This window comes from Triticum urartu, chromosome 2A (genome assembly GCF_056163025.1).
Source record: "Triticum urartu cultivar PI428250 chromosome 2A, HENAU_Tu73, whole genome shotgun sequence".
In the NCBI taxonomy this organism is placed as follows: Eukaryota; Viridiplantae; Streptophyta; class Magnoliopsida; order Poales; family Poaceae; genus Triticum; species Triticum urartu.
Genome location: NC_141874.1, coordinates 736,209,738 through 736,228,066, shown reverse-complemented (window position 1 = coordinate 736,228,066; position 18,329 = coordinate 736,209,738). Strand labels below are relative to the sequence as shown.

Here is an 18,329-nt window from a genome sequence, read left to right as displayed (position 1 = left end):
GAGGCTTACGCTCGGCTGTAATCAGCGGGTTGTTTTTAAACTTTTTCCAGAAATAAAAGCCTGCAACCTTGAGACTCCGATTCATCCACGGTGGATCGTCTGAGCATGAGTTGGATTTCTGCTCCAATTCAAGTTCCGTTGGCCCGCCACCTCATCTATATTCTTCAATGGATCCATGATCGAGCTAGCGACGGACAGACCGGCTGGGTGTGGTCAGACATGTTTCGTCCGGCATTGGGCGCCGTGGGGAGGATCCTGCTGCGCGGCCAGGTCACGGCGGCTCGGTCGCTGTCGAGGCCGGCCGGAGCTAGCAGGCTGAGACACCTGCACGTACGTACACCTCTCTCAATTCAATTTCCCCCTCTTTCAGCGTGGACCTGTGTGCTTGATGAAACTTGATATTTTCTGGTGATCAAATTGCAGTCTCAGCAGAGCAATGTTGGGGATGCTGCAGCTACTGCTGGCCACCGCTTTGGCTTTCTTCGCAGGTCTATGAAACTAGCTGCATGGTCCGGATATGTTGGTTTTGGGGTTTGGACCTGTATGAAGGTGGCAGACAGGATTCAACATGATTTCGTCTCTTCGGTTGTACCGTCAGAGATTGACTGGGTTAAAGCTGGCGTCGTCTCTCCGGTTGTCAGGAAACAAAACGGTTGTGGTGAGTAACTTGAGCTTAATTATTACTCTTCGCTTCGAGCGAGCGTGTGTTTTAAACTGATATGTTTGTAGGAGTGTATCGTAGTTTACTTCCTGATGTGTGATGGATAATTCTAGACGGCAGCTAATGCCGAAAGCGTATTTTTACATATTAGCGTATGCATGGATCCCTTACAATGCCTAATCTTGCATTTGTCACAGGCAGCTGTTGGGCGATGGTTGCTGCAGCCTCAGTCGAAGCTCTACATTACATGAAGACCTTGAAGTCGATCTCGTTGTCGGTTCAAGAGCTCATCGATTGTGACACAGAGAGTCATGGGTGTCAGGGTGGCCACGAAGAAAATGCTTTCAGATATATAAGCAAAAATGGACTCTCGAGCGAATCCGACTACCCATACATGGCTCGGAGGAGTAAATCTGGTTGCAAAAGAAACAAAACAGCAGCAGCAATAAGGATATCAGGCTTTCGATTTGTCAACCCAACTGAGGATGCTCTAGAGAAAGCGGTAGCGAAGTGTCCCGTGGTGGTCACTTTGCAGTTTTTCGATGATCTGTATGAGTACAAAGGAGGCATCTTGGATTGTAAAGCTGTCAATGGAAAGACCGATCGCTTGCATCCTGTCCTGATTGTCGGTTATGGCACAGATTCCAATGGCATCAAGTACTGGTGCTTCAAGAACTCGTGGGGACCAAACTGGGGTGAGAAGGGCTTTGGGAGGATCCGCGGGCATGTTGATGACAAGCGAGGTGTGTTAGGTATCTTCATGGAACCAGGAGTATATCCGGTGCTCGAGGACTGATTGATCTTGGATGGTTGGATCTTTATAGTGTGTAGAATTGTATCACCTACCTAGATAGTTTCATGTGTGATAGTTTCATATCTCATAGTTATTGTACCTCTACTTGTGTGATTGCATTTTACATTGTTTTATTTATCTATGTTGCGAAGCTTCTTTCATATCTAGATGGGCCCCTCAAATTCTTATTACGTTTGAGGCTTTGTACTTCTGGTGAATCTTTATAATAAATATTAGTCTTTCTTCGCAGATACTAATTTTAGGACCCACATGTAAGGCACTCAGGGGCAAGGCGGATAATGGGTACGGGTAATGATATCTCATCCTCATATCCGTCCTAGCCACTAGGAAAGGTATCTGACCCAATGGCTTTCCCGTGGGCACTAAAACTGCCCCATCCTCGTCCCCTAATAGAGGAATTACCCACGGGGATGCGGTAACGGTTAACCATTGCTAGGTTCAAGTGTGATTGACTGCTTGTTGATGTAAGTTTACATGGCGGCTCCTACAATAGTCATGGTTACAATTACCTTTAAATGAACATCTATTGTGAATTTGATGATATCCTTTTACTGTGTCACACTAGTAGAAAAACGACTTTTAGTACTGGTTCGTATGGACCTTTAGTACCGGTTCTGAAACCGGCACTAAAGAGTGGGGACTAAAGGCCCCCCCCCCTTTAGTCCCGGTTCAACACGAACCGGGACCAAAAGCCCACCACGTGGCACGAGGCGCGCCGTGGTCTGGAGGACCTTTAGTCCTGGTTGGTAAGGATTTTTTTTTTGAAATAAAGTAAAAAACAGCCCGCCTACTGGGCCGACACGGCCTGCGTACGACTAGAAACCCAATCTCTAGTTGGGCCAGGATGCAGGCCCGTACGGCCCAATAGGCCCCACAGGGTAGAAGACTTGCAATAGGCCCACAAAGGCCTTCTTAGAGAGGAGCTCGATAGGGTAGACGCGGCGGGGCTTATAAACCGGTGCGAACTCCTCTCAACTAGCGAGGTGAGACTAAACATTATGCACTGCGGGTGGCAGTGTTGGAAATATGCCCTAGAGGCAATAATAAAAGCATTATTATTATATTTCCTTGTTCATGATAATTGTCTTTATTCATGCTATAATTGTGTTATCCGGAAATCGTAATACATGTGTGAATAACAGACACCAACATGTCCCTAGTAAGCCTCTAGTTGACTAGCTCGTTGATCAACAGATAGTCATGGTTTCCTGACTATGGACATTGGATGTCATTGATAATGAGATCACATCATTAGGAGAATGATGTGATGGACAAGACCCAATCCTAAACATAGCACAAGATCGTATAGTTCGTTTGCTAGAGTTTTTCCAATGTCAAGTATATTTTCCTTAGATCATGAGATCGTGTAACTCCCGGATACCGTAGGAGTGCTTTGGGTGTACCAAACGTCACAACGTAACTGGGTGACTATAAAGGTATACTACGGGTATCTCCGAAAGTGTCTGTTGGGTTGACACGGATCAAGACTGGGATTTGTCACTCCGTATGACGGAAAGATATCACTGGGCCCACTCGGTAATGCATCATCATTATGAGCTCAAAGTGACCAAGTGTCTGGTCACGGGATCATGCATTATGGTACGAGTAAAGTGACTAGCCGGTAACGAGATTGAACGAGGTATTGGGATACCGACGATCGAATCTCGGGCAAGTAACATACCGATTGACAAAGGGAATTGTATACGGGGTTGCTTGAATCCTCGACATCGTGGTTCATCCGATGAGATCATCGAGGAGCATGTGGGATCCAACATGGGTATCCAGATCCCGCTGTTGGTTATTGACCGGAGAGTCGTCTCGGTCATGTCTGCATGTCTCCCGAACCCGTAGGGTCTACACACATAAGGTTCGGTGACGCTAGGGTTGTAAAGATATGTATATGCAGTAACCCGAATGTTGTTCGAAGTCCCGGATGAGATCCCGGACGTTACGAGGAGTTTCGGAATAGTCCGGAGGTAAAGAATTATATATAGGAAATGCTGTTTCGGCCATCGGGACAAGTTTCGGGGTCACCGGTATTGTACCGGGACCACCGGAAGGGTCCCGGGGGTCCACCGGGTGGGGCCACCCATCCCGGAGGGCCCCATGGGCCAAAGTGGGGAGGGGAACCAGCCCATAGTGGGCTGGTGCGCCCCCCTACACTACAGGAATCAGCTACTTTGCCGTCAGCCGCGGACGGCAAAAGGCTCCGGCAAAGTAGGCTACGGTAAACAACGACTTTGCCGTCTGCTTCCTGGCGGCGGACGGCAAAGGCCCAGTGCCGTCTGCGGCGGACGGCAAAGAGAGCGGACGGCAATAATTGCGATGTCAGTCCGTTAAGTGGCTAACGGCAGGCCTTTGCCGTCCGCCGCTGACGGCAAAATTTCTAGTGTCTTTGCCGTCCGCCGTATGATGTCATCTACACGTCACTACATGGCAGGTTCTTTGCCGTCTACCACTGATTGCAAAGTGCAGGTTCTTTGCCGTCTGCCACTGATGGCAAAGTCTTTGCCGTCTGCCACTGTAGGCAAACTGACCAAATGGGTCAGCTCCCAGGAAGCACAGCTGGATGCCACGTGCCTTCTTTGCCGTCCGCGGCAGACGTCAAAGAGCCCGTTGCCGTCGGTGGCAGACGGCAAAGAGCCTGCATATTGGCTCTTTTATCTGTTTTTTATTAAATCCAACAATTTTCATCACAAATATATATGACATATATAGATATATTTCAAAAGGCCATTACAGAGCAAACATATAATATATCCAACACATAACTTCATCATCCAACCATATATATTACATGCATAGTTCCATCATACATAACAAGTTCAACATAGAGGCATCCAACCATATATATTACAATAGTTTCATCCAACGATACATGCATAGTTCAACGATACAAAAGAAACAGAGAAAGGGATAAGGAGCACTCCATCTATGCAAGCTTTCGTCAAGTGAATGAAATCTGCAAAATGAAAAATAAGAAAGTTAGAACAAGAAGAGTAGAACAAGAAGAAGAGTAGAACAAGAAGACTAGAACAAGAAGAAGACTAGAACAAGAAGAGTATGTCATTTATGAGCTAACTTACGTGAAATGGATCATATATGAGCTAACTAAGTTGAAATGGGTCCTTTATGAGCTAACTAAGTTGAAATGGGTCGTTTATGAGCTAGCTAAGGTGAAATAGATCATTTATGAGCTAACTTAGTTGAAATGGGTCGTTTATGAGCTAACTAAGGTCAAATGGATTGTTTTTGAGGTAACTAAGGTGAAATGGATCGATTTTTAGCTAACTTAGGTGAAATGGATCATTTATGAGCTAAGTTAGTTGAAATGGATCGTTTTTTAGCTAACTTAGGTGAAATGGATCATTTATGAGCTAATTTAGTTGAAATGGATCTTTTTGAGCTAACTTAGGTGAAATGGATCATTTAAGAGCTAATTTAGGTGAAATGGATCGTTTTTTAGCTAACTTGGTGAAATGGATCGTTTTTGAGCTAAATTAGTTGAAATGGATCGTTTATGAGATAACCTAGGTAAGATGGGTCATTTTGGAGTTAACCTAGGTGAAATGGGTCATTTTAAAGCTAACGTAGGTAAAATGGATCATTTAGGAGCTAATCTAGGTAAAATGGGTCATTTTTGAGCTAACTTGGATGAACTAGATCATTTATAAGCTAACCTAGGTAAAATGGGTCATTTTAGAGCTAACTTAGGTAAAATGGATCGTCTATGAGCTAACTAAGCTAATTATGCAATTTTTGACATAAGTAAGCTAAGTACAGATCGTTTTAGAGCTAACTTAGGTAAAATGGATGGTTTTGGAGGTCAGTAAGCTTATTAAGTCATTTTGGAGGAGAAGGAGCTAAGTCTAGGTCATTATGGTAAGCATTGGAGGAAATAAAGCTAAGTCTAGGTCTTTATGCATGTGTTAAGAAAAACACTAGATAAACTTACCAAGATCCAGGAAGTGTAGGAGCGGGGTGGCTCGTGTCGGTAGCTGGAGAATGATCGTGCGATGCTTGTCTGGAGTTACGCTGCACCAAAGATCATTTCCAATGTCTTGTTAGCATGATGACACTCAAATGTTAAGACTATCAAGTAATGTCCATTCAAATAAAACTCACCATGGTCCCAGGAGCAATCACTGGCATCGGCGGAGCGGTCTGACCTGTCTTCTCGCACACAGACTGCACATTTGGTTTTGACGACTCAGTCATACTAGTTAGTAATGAGACAAACACTACATGAATGTTTTGGCTAATCTGCAGAAGAAACTTACCACAAGGAGCTCGTACATGGCCCTTGCCTGCATGTCATTCCGTGCCCTCTCCTCCTCCATCATCTTTGTCGTCCTCTCCTCCAACTCCCGCTGCCTCTCCGCCGCCTCCGCCAGAAGTTTCTCCGTTCTATCTCTCTCACTCTGTATAGCAGCCTGCAACACCACTCACATGACCATTTGTAATCATTGATGGAAGCGCACATAATGTAATGGAGAAAGATAACTGGGTACGTATCACTAACCTTGATGGCGAGTTGCACTGGCCGTTCACGAGGCCTTATCTCAGGAGCGGAGCTCGACTGGCGCGCCTTGATCTCCGGGAGAGTGCTAGGACAACGGATAAGTCCATCTCCAATGGCTATGGAGCCATGGGACCTCCCGCCACCAGATATCATCAACAGCTCTGGATCAATGGGACCCTAGCTCGGGTTAAAGTCCTCCCCTTTCCTCGCCTTCCCCTCATCTCTATATCTCACGAGCTTGTTGTGGGAGGAGATGTTGGTGAAGTTGTTTGCATCATCGAGGTCAGACTGAGAGAAAGCCTTGACTTTCTTGAAAGAGGCAGTGTGGGCCATGGCATACAGGTCGTACACCTCTGGCACCTTATCCGCCTTATTGTAGCGTGCCTGAAAGAGAGAAACAATGAAAATTAGTAATTAAAGGGCTCAAGCTAGCATGATGAATGAATTGCATGAATCATGAAGCAAACCACATACCCATTTGCGCCCGAACTGATATAAGTTGGAGCTGCCTTGATGGTGTGGCACACCTTCCATTTGGGCACGTTTGTCCTTGGCCTCGTTGTGGAGGGCTAGCCATTGTTTTGAGCACCACTCATCGACCAACACCTCCCAACAATCCATCCGATCCGCACACCATCTCGGAGGCGCCTAAGTTAGCAAATAGAAACTTGAGCGCTACGGCTAAGAATTACTAAATGAAGGAACTTAAGTAGAGAAGGCCTTAAGAATTACCTTCATGTACTGCTCCTTACTCAGGAACTTATCGCGGCACGCCGGCTTGGTCTTCTTGATACCACGCAAGGCGTAGTAGTCTCGAACAGCCTGCACCCAAGCCTCGTGCCGTAAGTTCTGGAGTAGGCGCTTGCAGACATTCTCGATAACATGTGTCGCGTCCTCCTCGTATCCCTCCTCACACCTGTAGAATGTCTGCAATCAAATGAGACAATATTGATTAGTACAATTAATAACTATCTAGTTGAAGATTTTTAAATGTGTAAAGGAGAAATTACCCAGAACTTTCTGATCACCATGTCTACCCTCGTGTCGCACACGACACCGTCGATAATCTCATCCGGCGGGGCCGGGGCAGCCACGTAGTGCTCCCAGCTCAATCCAAGCTCTGGAAGCCGACCCTCACCAGGCAACGTGACAAACCCTGGGAAGTTTTGCCGGCAAAGAACTCCAAGGACGGAGTTGGGCCGGCGGACACTATGATGGTGGTCCCAACCCCTGCAGCATGACAAGGCCAACGCATTAGTTATTTGAAGAAATGTGAATGCACAAGGTACAAAAATATTAAATGCACTTACGTACCTCTCCCCATCAGGGAAAATCAACCACCTCTGCTCGCGGGTCACCGGCACGGACGGGAGCCGTATAGCACCACGCTGGTAGACGGTGCCCCCCTCCTCCTCAAGATCAGTCGGCTCCCCGCCATCATCAGCATGGCCACTCGGCTCCTCGGGCTGATCCGGCCAGGTACCCCATCCGGACGTGTGCTCCTCCGGGGTCTCGTGGGCAGAACTCTCGTGGGCCGAAGGCCAGTCGACCCGAGGCTCGTGGGCCCAAGACCCGTGGACCGGAGGCTCGTGGACCGGAGTCCGTGTAGCCTCCTCCTCGGACGAGTCCACCCTAGCAGTCACGTGCTCGGGTGAAACAGCTGGGGGTGGCGGCGAGGAAGGCGCCGTAGCAGTCACCCTACCTCCTCTCCCACGACCACGTGCCCCACCTCCTCTCTTCCTACCTCGTCCCCTGCTGGGCACCGCGATCGACGAAGAAGGGCCCGGCGGTGCGGCCATACTGTCCAGCAACGCTCGGCGGAGAGGTGCGTCTGGAATGGAAGACCTCAGACCACGCGCCGACGAAGAAGGGGCCTTGGCGCGCTCCCGACCAGCGCCCACCATCTTTCAACACCTGCCATGACAAACAGTAAACGAAATTAGTACAACATAAAAAAAGACCGACATGAATAATAATGTGTGTATCACTTAAGTGTATCATCATCAAGTACAACATAAAAAAATTTAATACCTGACACTACTAATAATCTCGATCAGTATCATCAATAAATGCATAATCATCATCATCACTATAATCAATGACGGGCTCATAGGGTTCATTGGCATCAACATGTGCAAGGCCACCTTGACGTAATCGGTCAAGCATTGACAGGTCATCCGCAGCAGTAACCTCTTCTTGTTCCGGCTCTTCTTGTTCCTCCTCTGGGGTGATGTCGGATTCATTGTCGCTGTCTACTTCAATGTTTTGGGGTAAAGTATAGAGGTTCTTGAAACGCTTTTTGGAAAGACGTGTCTCTTGGAAGAATTCTCCTTCATATGTGTCTGGGTTAATGTGAGGTTCATGATCCTCTTCCTTTGGGGGAGAAAGTCTAGCACGTGGCGGCACTTCATAAACGACATCCCAACCTTTCAGATTTGGATTAGTTTGGCAGGCCCACGGTAGATAGAATACTTGGGTCGCCTGTTGAGCCATAATATAGACATCAGGAACATCTAAATGAGTGCTTTGGTTGATTTCAACTAGCCCTATATGTTCATGAGTCCTTCTAGTCTCCTTTGGCTGAAACCAATAACATTTGAAGACTACGACATTCGGTGGGTTTTCACCATAGAACAGAAGTTCATAAATTGCTTCAATTCTCCCATAATACTCGGTACCTCCTTCGCCGATAGTAGATACACAACAATTTGTAGACTTTCGGTCTGCCATAGATAGCTCTTTGCCATAGGTACGAAAGCGATACCCGTTGATGTCGTACTTGTCAAATGAACGGACCTTATAGTCAAAACCATTAGCGACTTGTCTCAATTCGGCGTCCATCGACTCTGAATTAGCCTACAAGTTTAATATGAAAGGATTGTTGCATTATGCACAAATTAGTGAATGAAATGAAATTGTCTAATAGAGATTACCGTTTGTTTGAACCAAGAGATGAAACCGGGATAGCCACCTCCTTGCTTTGCGAGAAGCTCATACTCTTCGACGGAATCCTTTTGGATCTCCGCTCCATACGAGAATATGGCGACGTATCGACTGTATGACATATCCAGGAATAAGAGTAGTTCAAAGGAAATAGAAGTTGCGAAACAATGTACCGAGAACTTACTCGATGTACGGCCGCACTTCTATCAGGTTGTTGAAGATATACAACGAAATGGTCCGCCATTCTTCGTTATCCAAAGATACTGGATGTGAAACACTAGCTGGTGCGAGATTCCCTTTGAATAGGCTGAGGTTGGATCCACCCTTTTTAGGCTCGTCAGCATTGTACCGAGGCTTCGGATTATGTTGGGGAACGTAGCAGAAATTCAAAATTTTCCTACGTGTCACCAAGATCTATCTATGGAGAGACCAGCAACGAGGGAAGGAGAGTGCATCTACATACCCTTGTAGATCGCTAAGTGGAAGCGTTCAAGTGAACGGGGTTGATGGAGTCGTACTCGTCGTGATCCAAATCACCGAAGATCCTAGTGCCGAACGGACGGCACCTCCGTGTTCAACACACGTACAGCCCGGTGACGTCTCCCATGCCTTGATCCAGCAAGGAGAGAGGGAGAGGTTGAGGAAGACTCCATCCAGAAGCAGCACAACGGCGTGGTGGTGATGGAGGAGCGTGGCAATCCTGCAGGGCTTCGCCAAGCACCACGGGAGAGGAGAAGGACTTGGGAGAAGGGGAGGGCTGCACCAAAGGCAAAAGGTGTGTCTTGAGAGGCCCTCCTTCCCCACTATATATAGGGAGCCCAAGGGGGGGGGGGCGCCGGCCCTAGGAGATCCAATCTCCTAGGGGGTGGCGGCCAAGGGAGGTTTCCCTCCCCCCCAAGGCACCTAGGAGGTGCCTTACCCCCTTGGGACTCTTCCTTAGGGTTCCCCTCCACCCTAGGCGCATGGGCCCTAGGGGGAAGTGGTGCCCCAGCCCACTTTGGGCTGGATCCCTTCCCACTTCAGCCCATGGGACCCTCCGGGATAGGTGGCCCCACCCGGTGGGCCCTCGGGACCCTTCCGGTGGTCCCGGTACAATACCGATGACCCCGAAACTTGTCCCGATGGCCGAAATAGGACTTCCTATATATAAATCTTTACCTCCGGACCATTCCGGAACTCCTCGTGACTTCCGGGATCTCATCCGGGACTCCGAACAACATTCGGTAACCACATACAAACTTCCTTTATAACCCTAGCGTCATCGAACCTTAAGTGTGTAGACCCTACGGGTTCGGGAGACATGCAGACATGACCGAGACGTTCTCCGGTCAATAACCAACAGCGGGATCTGGATACCCATGTTGGCTCCCACATGTTCCACGATGATCTCATCGGATGAACCACGATGTCAAGGACTTAATCAATCCCGTATACAATTCCCTTTGTCTATCGGTACGATACTTGCCCGAGATTCGACCGTCGGTATCCCGATACCTTATTCAATCTCGTTACCGGCAAGTCTCTTTACTCGTTCCGTAACACATCATCCCGTGATCAACTCCTTGGTCACATTGTGCACATTATGATGATGTCCTACCGAGTGGGCCCAGAGATACCTCTCCGCTTACACGGAGTGACAAATCCCAGTCTCGATTCGTGCCAACCCAACAGACACTTCTGGAGATACCTGTAATGTACCTTTATAGCCACCCAGTTACGTTGTGACGTTTGGCACACCCAAAGTATTCCTACGGTATCCGGGATTTGCACAATCTCAGGGTCTAAGGAAATGATACTTGACATTAGAAAAGCTTTAGCATACGAACTGCACGATCTTTGTGCTAGGCTTAGGATTGGGTCTTGTCCATCACATCATTCTCCTAATGATGTGATCCCGTTATCAATGACATCCAATGTCCATGGTCAGGAAACTGTAACCATCTATTGATCAACGAGCTAGTCAACTAGAGGCTTACTAGGGACATGGTGTTGTCTATGTATCCACACATGTATCTAAGTTTCCTATCAATACAATTATAGCATGGATAATAAACGATTATCATGAACAAGGAAATATAATAATAACTTATTTATTATTGCCTCTAGGGCATATTTCCAACAGTCTCCCACTTGCACTAGAGTCAATAATCTAGTTCACATCGCCATGTGATTAACACTCACAGGTCACATCGCCATGTGACCAACATCCAAAGAGTTTACTAGAGTCAATAATCTAGTTCACATCACTATGTGATTAACACTCAATGAGTTCTGGGTTTGATCATGTTGCTTGTGAGAGAGGTTTTAGTCAACGGGTCTGAACCTTTCAGATCCGTGTGTGCTTTACAAATCACTATGTCATCTCCTAGATGTAGCTACCACGTTCTATTTGGAGCTATTCCAAATAACTGTTCTACTTGGAGCTATTCTAAATTGTTGCTCCATTATACGTATCCGGTATCTCTACTCAGAGCTATCCGAATAAGTGTTAAGCTTGCATCGACGTAACCCTTTACGACGAACTCTTTTACCACCTCCATAATCGAGAAAATTCCTTAGTCCACTAGTTACTAAGGATAACTTTGACCGCTGTCCTGTGATCCATTCTTGGATCACTCTTGTACCCCTTGACTGACTCATGGCAAGGCACACTTCAGGTGCGGTACTCAGCATGGCATACCGTATAGAGCATATGACTTAAGCATAGGAGACGACCTTCGTCCTTTCTCTTTCTTCTGCCGTGGTCGAGCTTTAAGTCTCAACTTCATACCTTACAACTCAGGCAAGAACTTCTTCTTTGACTGATCCATCTTGAACACCTTCAAGATCATGTCAAGGTATGTGCTCATTCGAAAGTACCATTAAGCGTTTTGATCTATCCTTATAGATCTTGATGCTCAATGCTCAAGTAGCTTAATCCAGGCTTTCCATTGAAAAACACTTTCCAAATAACCCTATATGCTTTCCAGAAATTCTACATCATTTCTGATCAACAATATGTCAACAACATATACTCATCAGAAATTCCATAGTGCTCCCACTCACTTCTTTGGAAATATAAGTTTCTCATAAACTTTGTACAAACCCAAAATCTTTGATCATCATCAAAGCATACATTCCAACTCCGAGATGCTCACTCCAGTCCTTAGAAGGATTGCTGGAGCTTTGCATACTTATTAGATCTTTCGGGATTGACAAAACCTTCCGGTTGTATCACATACAACCTTTCCTCAAGAAAATCGTCGAGGAAACAATGTTTTGACATCCTATCTGCAAGATTTCATAAATAATGCAGTAATCGCTAATATAATTCCAACAGACTCTTAGCATCGCTACTAGTCAGAAAGTCTCATTGTAGTCAACTCCTTGAACTTGTCGGAAAACATCTTAACGACAAGTCGAGCTTTCTTAATGGTGACACTTACCATCATTGTCTGTCTTCCTTTTAAAATCCATCTGTACTCAACAGCCTTACGACCATCGAGCCGTTCCGCCAAAGTCTACACTTTGTTTTCATACATGGATCCTCTCTCGGATTTTATGGCCTCGAGCCATTTATCGGAATCCGGGCCCACCATCGCTTCTCCATAGCTCGCAGGTTCATTGTTGTCTAGCAACATGACTTCCAAGACAGGATTACGTACCACTCTGAAGTAGTACGCATCCTTGTCATCCCACGAGGTTTGATAGTGACTTGATCCGAAGTCTCATGATCAATATCATAAGCTTCCACTTCAATTGGTGTAGGTGCCACAGGAACAACTCTTTGTGCCCTGCTATACACTAGTTGAAGTAACGGTTCAATAACCTCATCAAGTCTCCACCATCCTCCCACTCAATTCTTTCGAGAGAAACTTTTCCTCGAGAAAGGACCCGATTCTAGAAACAATCCCTTATTGCTTTCGGATCTGAGACAGGAGGTATACCCAACTGTTTTGGGTGTCCTATGAAGATGCATTTATCCGCTTTGGGTTCGAGCTTATCAGCCTGAAACTTTTTCACATAAGCGTCGCAGCCCCAAACTTTTAAGAAATGACAGCTTAGGTTTCTCTAAACCAAAGTTCATACGGTGTCATCTCATCGGAATTACGTGGTGCCCTATTTAAAGTGAATGTGGTTGTCTCTAATGCCTAACCCATAAACTATCATGGTAATTCGATAAGAGACATCATGGTACGCATCATATCCAATAGGGTGCAGTTATGATGTTCGGACACACCATCACACTATGGTGTTCCAGGCTGTATCAGTTGTGAAACAATTTCCACAATGTCTTAATTCTGTGCCAAACTCGTAATTCAGACATTCATCTCTATGATCATATCATAGATCTTTTATCCTCTTGTCACGACGATCTTTCAACTTCACCCTGAAATTACTTGAACTTTTCAATAATTCAGACTCATGATTCATCAAGTAAATATACTCAACATCTACTCAAATCATCTGTGAAGTAAGAACATAACGATATCCACTACACGCCTCAGCACTCATTGGACTGCACACATCAAAATGTATTACTTCCAGCAAGTTGCTTTCTGGTTCCATTTTACTGAAAACGAGGCTTTCAGTCATCTTGCCCATGTGGTATGATTTGCATGTCTCAAGTGATTCAAAACCAAGTGAGTCCAAACGATCCATTTGCATGGAGTTTCTTCATGCATATACACCAATAGACATGGTTCGCATGTCTCAAACTTTTCAAAAATGAGTGAGTCCAAAGATCCATCAACATGGAGCTTCTTCATGCATTTTATACCGATATGACTTAAGTGGCAGTGCCACAAGTAGGTGGTACTATCATTACTATCTTATATCTTTTGGCATGAACATGTGTATCACTACGATCGAGATTCAATAAACCATTCATTTTAGGTGCAAGACCATCGAAGGTATTATTCAAATAAACAGAGTGACCATTATTCTCCTTAAATGAATAACCGTATTGCGATAAACATAATCCAATCATGTCTCTGCTCAATGCAAACACCAAATAACAATTATTTAGGTTTAACACCAATCTCGATGGTAGAGGGAGCGTGCGATGCTTGATCATATCAACATTGGAAACACTTCCAACACATATCGTCAGCTCACCTTTAGCTAGTCTCCGTTTATTCCGTAGCTTTTATTTCGAGTTACTAACACTTAGCAATCGAACCGGTATCTAATACCCTGGTGCTACTAGGAGTACTAGTAAAGTACACATCAACACAATGTATATCCAATATACTTCTATCGACCTTGCTAGCCTTCTAATCTACCAAGTATCTAGGGTAATTCTGCTCCAGTGGCTGCTCCCCTTATTACAGAAGCACTTAGTCTCGGGTTTGGGTTCAACCTTGGGTTTCTTCACTAGAGCAGCAGCTGAATTGCCGTTTTATGAAGTATCCCTTCTTGCCCTTGCCCTTCTTGAAACTAGTGGTTTCACCAACCATCAACAATTGATGCTCCTTATTGATTTCTACTTTTGTAGTGTCAAACATCGCGAATATCTCAAGGATCATCATATATGTCCCCGATACATTATAGTTCATCACGAAGCTCTAGCAGCTTGGTGGTAATGACTTCGTAGAAACATCACTATCTCATCTGGAAGATCAACTCCCACTCGATTCAAGCGATTGTTGTACTCAGACAATCTGAGCACAAGCTCAACAATTGAGCTTTTCTCCCTTAGTTTGCAGGCTAAGAAAATCGTTGGAGGTCTTATACCTCTTGACGTGGGCACGAGCCTGAAATCCTAATTTCAGCCCTCAAAACATCTCATATGTTTCGCGACATTTCAAAAATGTCTTCGGTGCCTCAATTCTAAACCGTTTAACTGAACTATCACGTAGTTATCAAATGTGTATGTCAGATGTTCGCAACATCCACAGACGACGTTCGAGGTTCAGCACACTGAGCGGTGCATTAAGGACATAAGCCTTCTATGAAGCAATGAGGACAATCCTCAGTTTACGGACCTAGTCCGCATAATTGCTACTATCAACTTTCAACTAAATTTTCTCTAGGAACATATCTAAACAGTAGAACTGAAGCGTGAGATACGACATAATTTGCGAAGATCTTTTGACTATGTTCAGGATAATTAAGTTCATCTTATGAACTCCCACTTAGATAGACATCCCTCTAGTCATCTAAGTGATTACATGATCCGAGTCAACCAGGCCGTGTCCGATCATCACGTGAGACGGACTAGCCAACGTTGGTGAACATCTTCATGTTGATCGTATCTTCTATACGACTCATGCTCGACCTTTCGGTCTTCTGTGTTCCGAGGCCATGTCTGTACATGCTAGGCTCGTCAAGTTAACCCTAAGTGTTTTGCATGTGTAAAACTGTCTTACACCCGTTGTATGTGAACGTAAGGATCTATCACACCCGATCATCACGTGGTGCTTCGAAACGACGAACTTTAGCAACGGTGCACAGTTAGGGGAGAACACATTCTTGAAATTGTTTATGAGGGATCATCTTATTTACTACCGTCGTTCTAAGCAAATAAGATGTATAAACATGATAAACATCACATGCAATCAAATAGTGACATGATATGGCCGATATCATATTGCTCCTTTTGATCTCCATCTTCGGGGCTCCATGATCATCATCGTTACCGGCATGACACCATGATCTCCATCATCATGATCTCCATCATCGTGTCTTCTTGAAGTTGTCTCGTCATCTATTACTTCTACTACTACAGCTAACGGTTAGCAATAAAGTAAAGTAATTACATGACGTTTATGTTGACACGCAGGTCATAAATAAATTAAGACAACTCCTATGGCTCCTGCCGGTTGTCATACTCATCGACATGCAAGTCATGATTCCTATTACAAGAACATGATCAATCTCATACATCACATATATCATTCATCACATCCTTTTGGCCATATCACATCACATAGCATACCCTGCAAAAACAAGTTAGACGTCCTCTAATTGTTGTTTGCATGTTTTACGTGGCTGCTATGGGTTTCTAGCAAGAACGTTTCTTACCTACGCAAAACCACAACGTGATATGCCAATTGCTATTTACCCTTCATAAGGACCCTTTTCATCGAATCCGATCCGACTAAAGTGGGAGAGACAGACACCCGCCAGCCACCTTATGCAACTAGTGCATGTTTGTCGGTGGAACCGGTCTCACGTAAGCATACGTGTAAGGTTGGTCCGGGCCGCTTCATCCCACAATACCGTCGAATCAAGATAAGACTAGTAACGGCAAGGATATTGAACAAAATCAACGCCCACAACTACTTTGTGTTCTACTCGTGCAGAGAATCTACGCAATAGACCTAGCTCATGATGCCACTGTTGGGGAACGTAACAGAAATTCAAAATTTTCCTACATGTCACCAAGATCTATCTATGGAGAGACCAGCAACGAGGGAAGGAGAGTGCATCTACATACCCTTGTAGATCGCTAAGCGGAAGCGTTCAAGTGAACGGGGTTGATGGAGTCATACTCGTCGTGATCCAAATCACCGAAGATCCTAGTGCCGAACGGACGGCACCTCCGTGTTCAACACACGTACAGCCCGGTGACGTCTCCCATGCCTTGATCCAGCAAGGAGAGAGGGAGAGGTTGAGGAAGACTCCATCCAGCAGCAGCACAACGGCATGGTGGTGATGGAGGAGCGTGGCAATCCTGCAGGGCTTCGCCAAGCACCACGGGAGAGGAGAAGGACTTGGGAGAAGGGGAGGGCTGCACCAAAGGCAAAAGGTGTGTCTTAAGAGGCCCTCCTTCCCCACTAGATATAGGGAGCCCAAGGGGGGGCGCCGGCCCTAGGAGATCCAATCTCCTAGGGGGGTGGTGGCCAAGGGAGGTTTCCCTCCCCCCCCCCCCAAGGCACCTAGGAGGTGCCTTACCCCCTTGGGACTCTTCCTTAGGGTTCCACTCCACCCTAGGCGCATGGGCCCTGGGGGAAGTGGCGCCCCGGCCCACTTTGGGCTGGATCCCTTCCCACTTCAGCCCATGGGACCCTCCGGGATAGGTGGCCCCACCCGGTGGGCCCTCGGGACCCTTCCGGTGGTCCCGGTACAATACCGATGACCCCGAAACTTGTCCCGATGGCCGAAATAGGACTTCCTATATATAAATCTTTACCTCCGGACCATTCCGGAACTCCTCGTGACGTCCGGGATCTCATCCGGGACTCCGAACAACATTCGGTAACCACATACAAACTTCCTTTATAACCCTAGCGTCATCGAGCCTTAAGTGTGTAGACCCTACGGGTTCGGGAGACATGCAGACATGACCGAGACGTTCTCCGGTCAATAACCAACAGCGGGATCTGGATACCCATGTTGGCTCCCACATGTTCCACGATGATCTCATCGGATGAACCACGATGTCAAGGACTTAATCAATCCCGTATACAATTCCCTTTGTCTATCGGTACGATACTTGCCCGAGATTCGACCGTCGGTATCCCGATACCTTGTTCAATCTCGTTACCGGCAAGTCTCTTTACTCATTCCGTAACACATCATCCCGTGATCAACTCCTTGGTCACATTGTGCACATTATGATGATGTCCTACCGAGTGGGCCCAAAGATACCTCTCCGCTTACACGGAGTGACAAATCCCAGTCTCGATTCGTGCCAACCCAACAGACACTTTCGGAGATACCTGTAATGTACCTTTATAGCCACCCAGTTACGTTGTGACGTTTGGCACACCCAAAGTATTCCTACGGTATCCGGGAGTTGCACAATCTCATGGTCTAAGGAAATGATACTTGACATTAGAAAAGCTTTAGCATACGAACTACACGATCTTTGTGCTAGGCTTAGGATTGGGTCTTGTCCATCACATCATTCTCCTAATGATGTGATCCCGTTATCAATGACATCCAATGTCCATGGTCAGGAAACCGTAACCATCTATTGATCAACGAGCTAGTCAACTAGAGGCTTACTAGGGACATGGTGTTGTCTATGTATCCACACATGTATCTGAGTTTCCTATCAATACAATTATAGCATGGATAATAAACGATTATCATGAACAAGGAAATATAATAATAACTTATTTATTATTGCCTCTAGGGCATATTTCCAACAGATTATGCAAATGATGATTTTTGGCTTCGTAGTGCGCTGTTACGAAGTTTGCCGCCTCCTCTGTGATGAATGCCTCAGCCATCGATGCTTCAATTCTACGTTTATTTTTACATTTTTCTCGAAGCGTCTTCTTCATCCTCTCAGTTGGGTAGCTGTTTCGGGGTCGGGGTGCTGTTTTGGGGTCGGGGGGTCGGGGTGTCGTGTCGATGTCGGGGTAGTGCCGTGTCGGTGTCGGGGTGTTGTTTCGGGGTCGGGGTGTGGTGTCGGGGTCAGGGTGTCGGGTCAGGCTCGGGGTCGGGGTGTCGGGTCA

The 18,329-nt window shown here is 46.1% G+C and overlaps 1 protein-coding gene across 1 annotated transcript; it reads left to right on the top strand.

Annotated features, from left to right (window-relative positions):
- Positions 1-219: 219 nt before the first annotated feature.
- On the top strand, positions 220-1,457 carry LOC147987401 (ervatamin-B-like). Its single transcript, XM_087540332.1, has 3 exons — positions 220-330; positions 424-658; positions 859-1,457. Exons 1-3 carry the CDS (start codon positions 220-222, stop codon positions 1,455-1,457), a joined length of 945 nt encoding a protein of 314 aa, XP_087396458.1.
- Positions 1,458-18,329: the final 16,872 nt, after the last annotated feature.

Coding starts and splice junctions, on each gene's coding strand:
- LOC147987401 (XM_087540332.1), top strand. CDS start 220: ATGTTTCGTCCGGCATTGGGCGCCGTGGGGAGGATCCTGCTGCGCGGC. Junction 331..423: donor GCAGGCTGAGACACCTGCAC/GTACGTACACCT, acceptor ATCAAATTGCAG/TCTCAGCAGAGCAATGTTGG. Junction 659..858: donor CAGGAAACAAAACGGTTGTG/GTGAGTAACTTG, acceptor CATTTGTCACAG/GCAGCTGTTGGGCGATGGTT.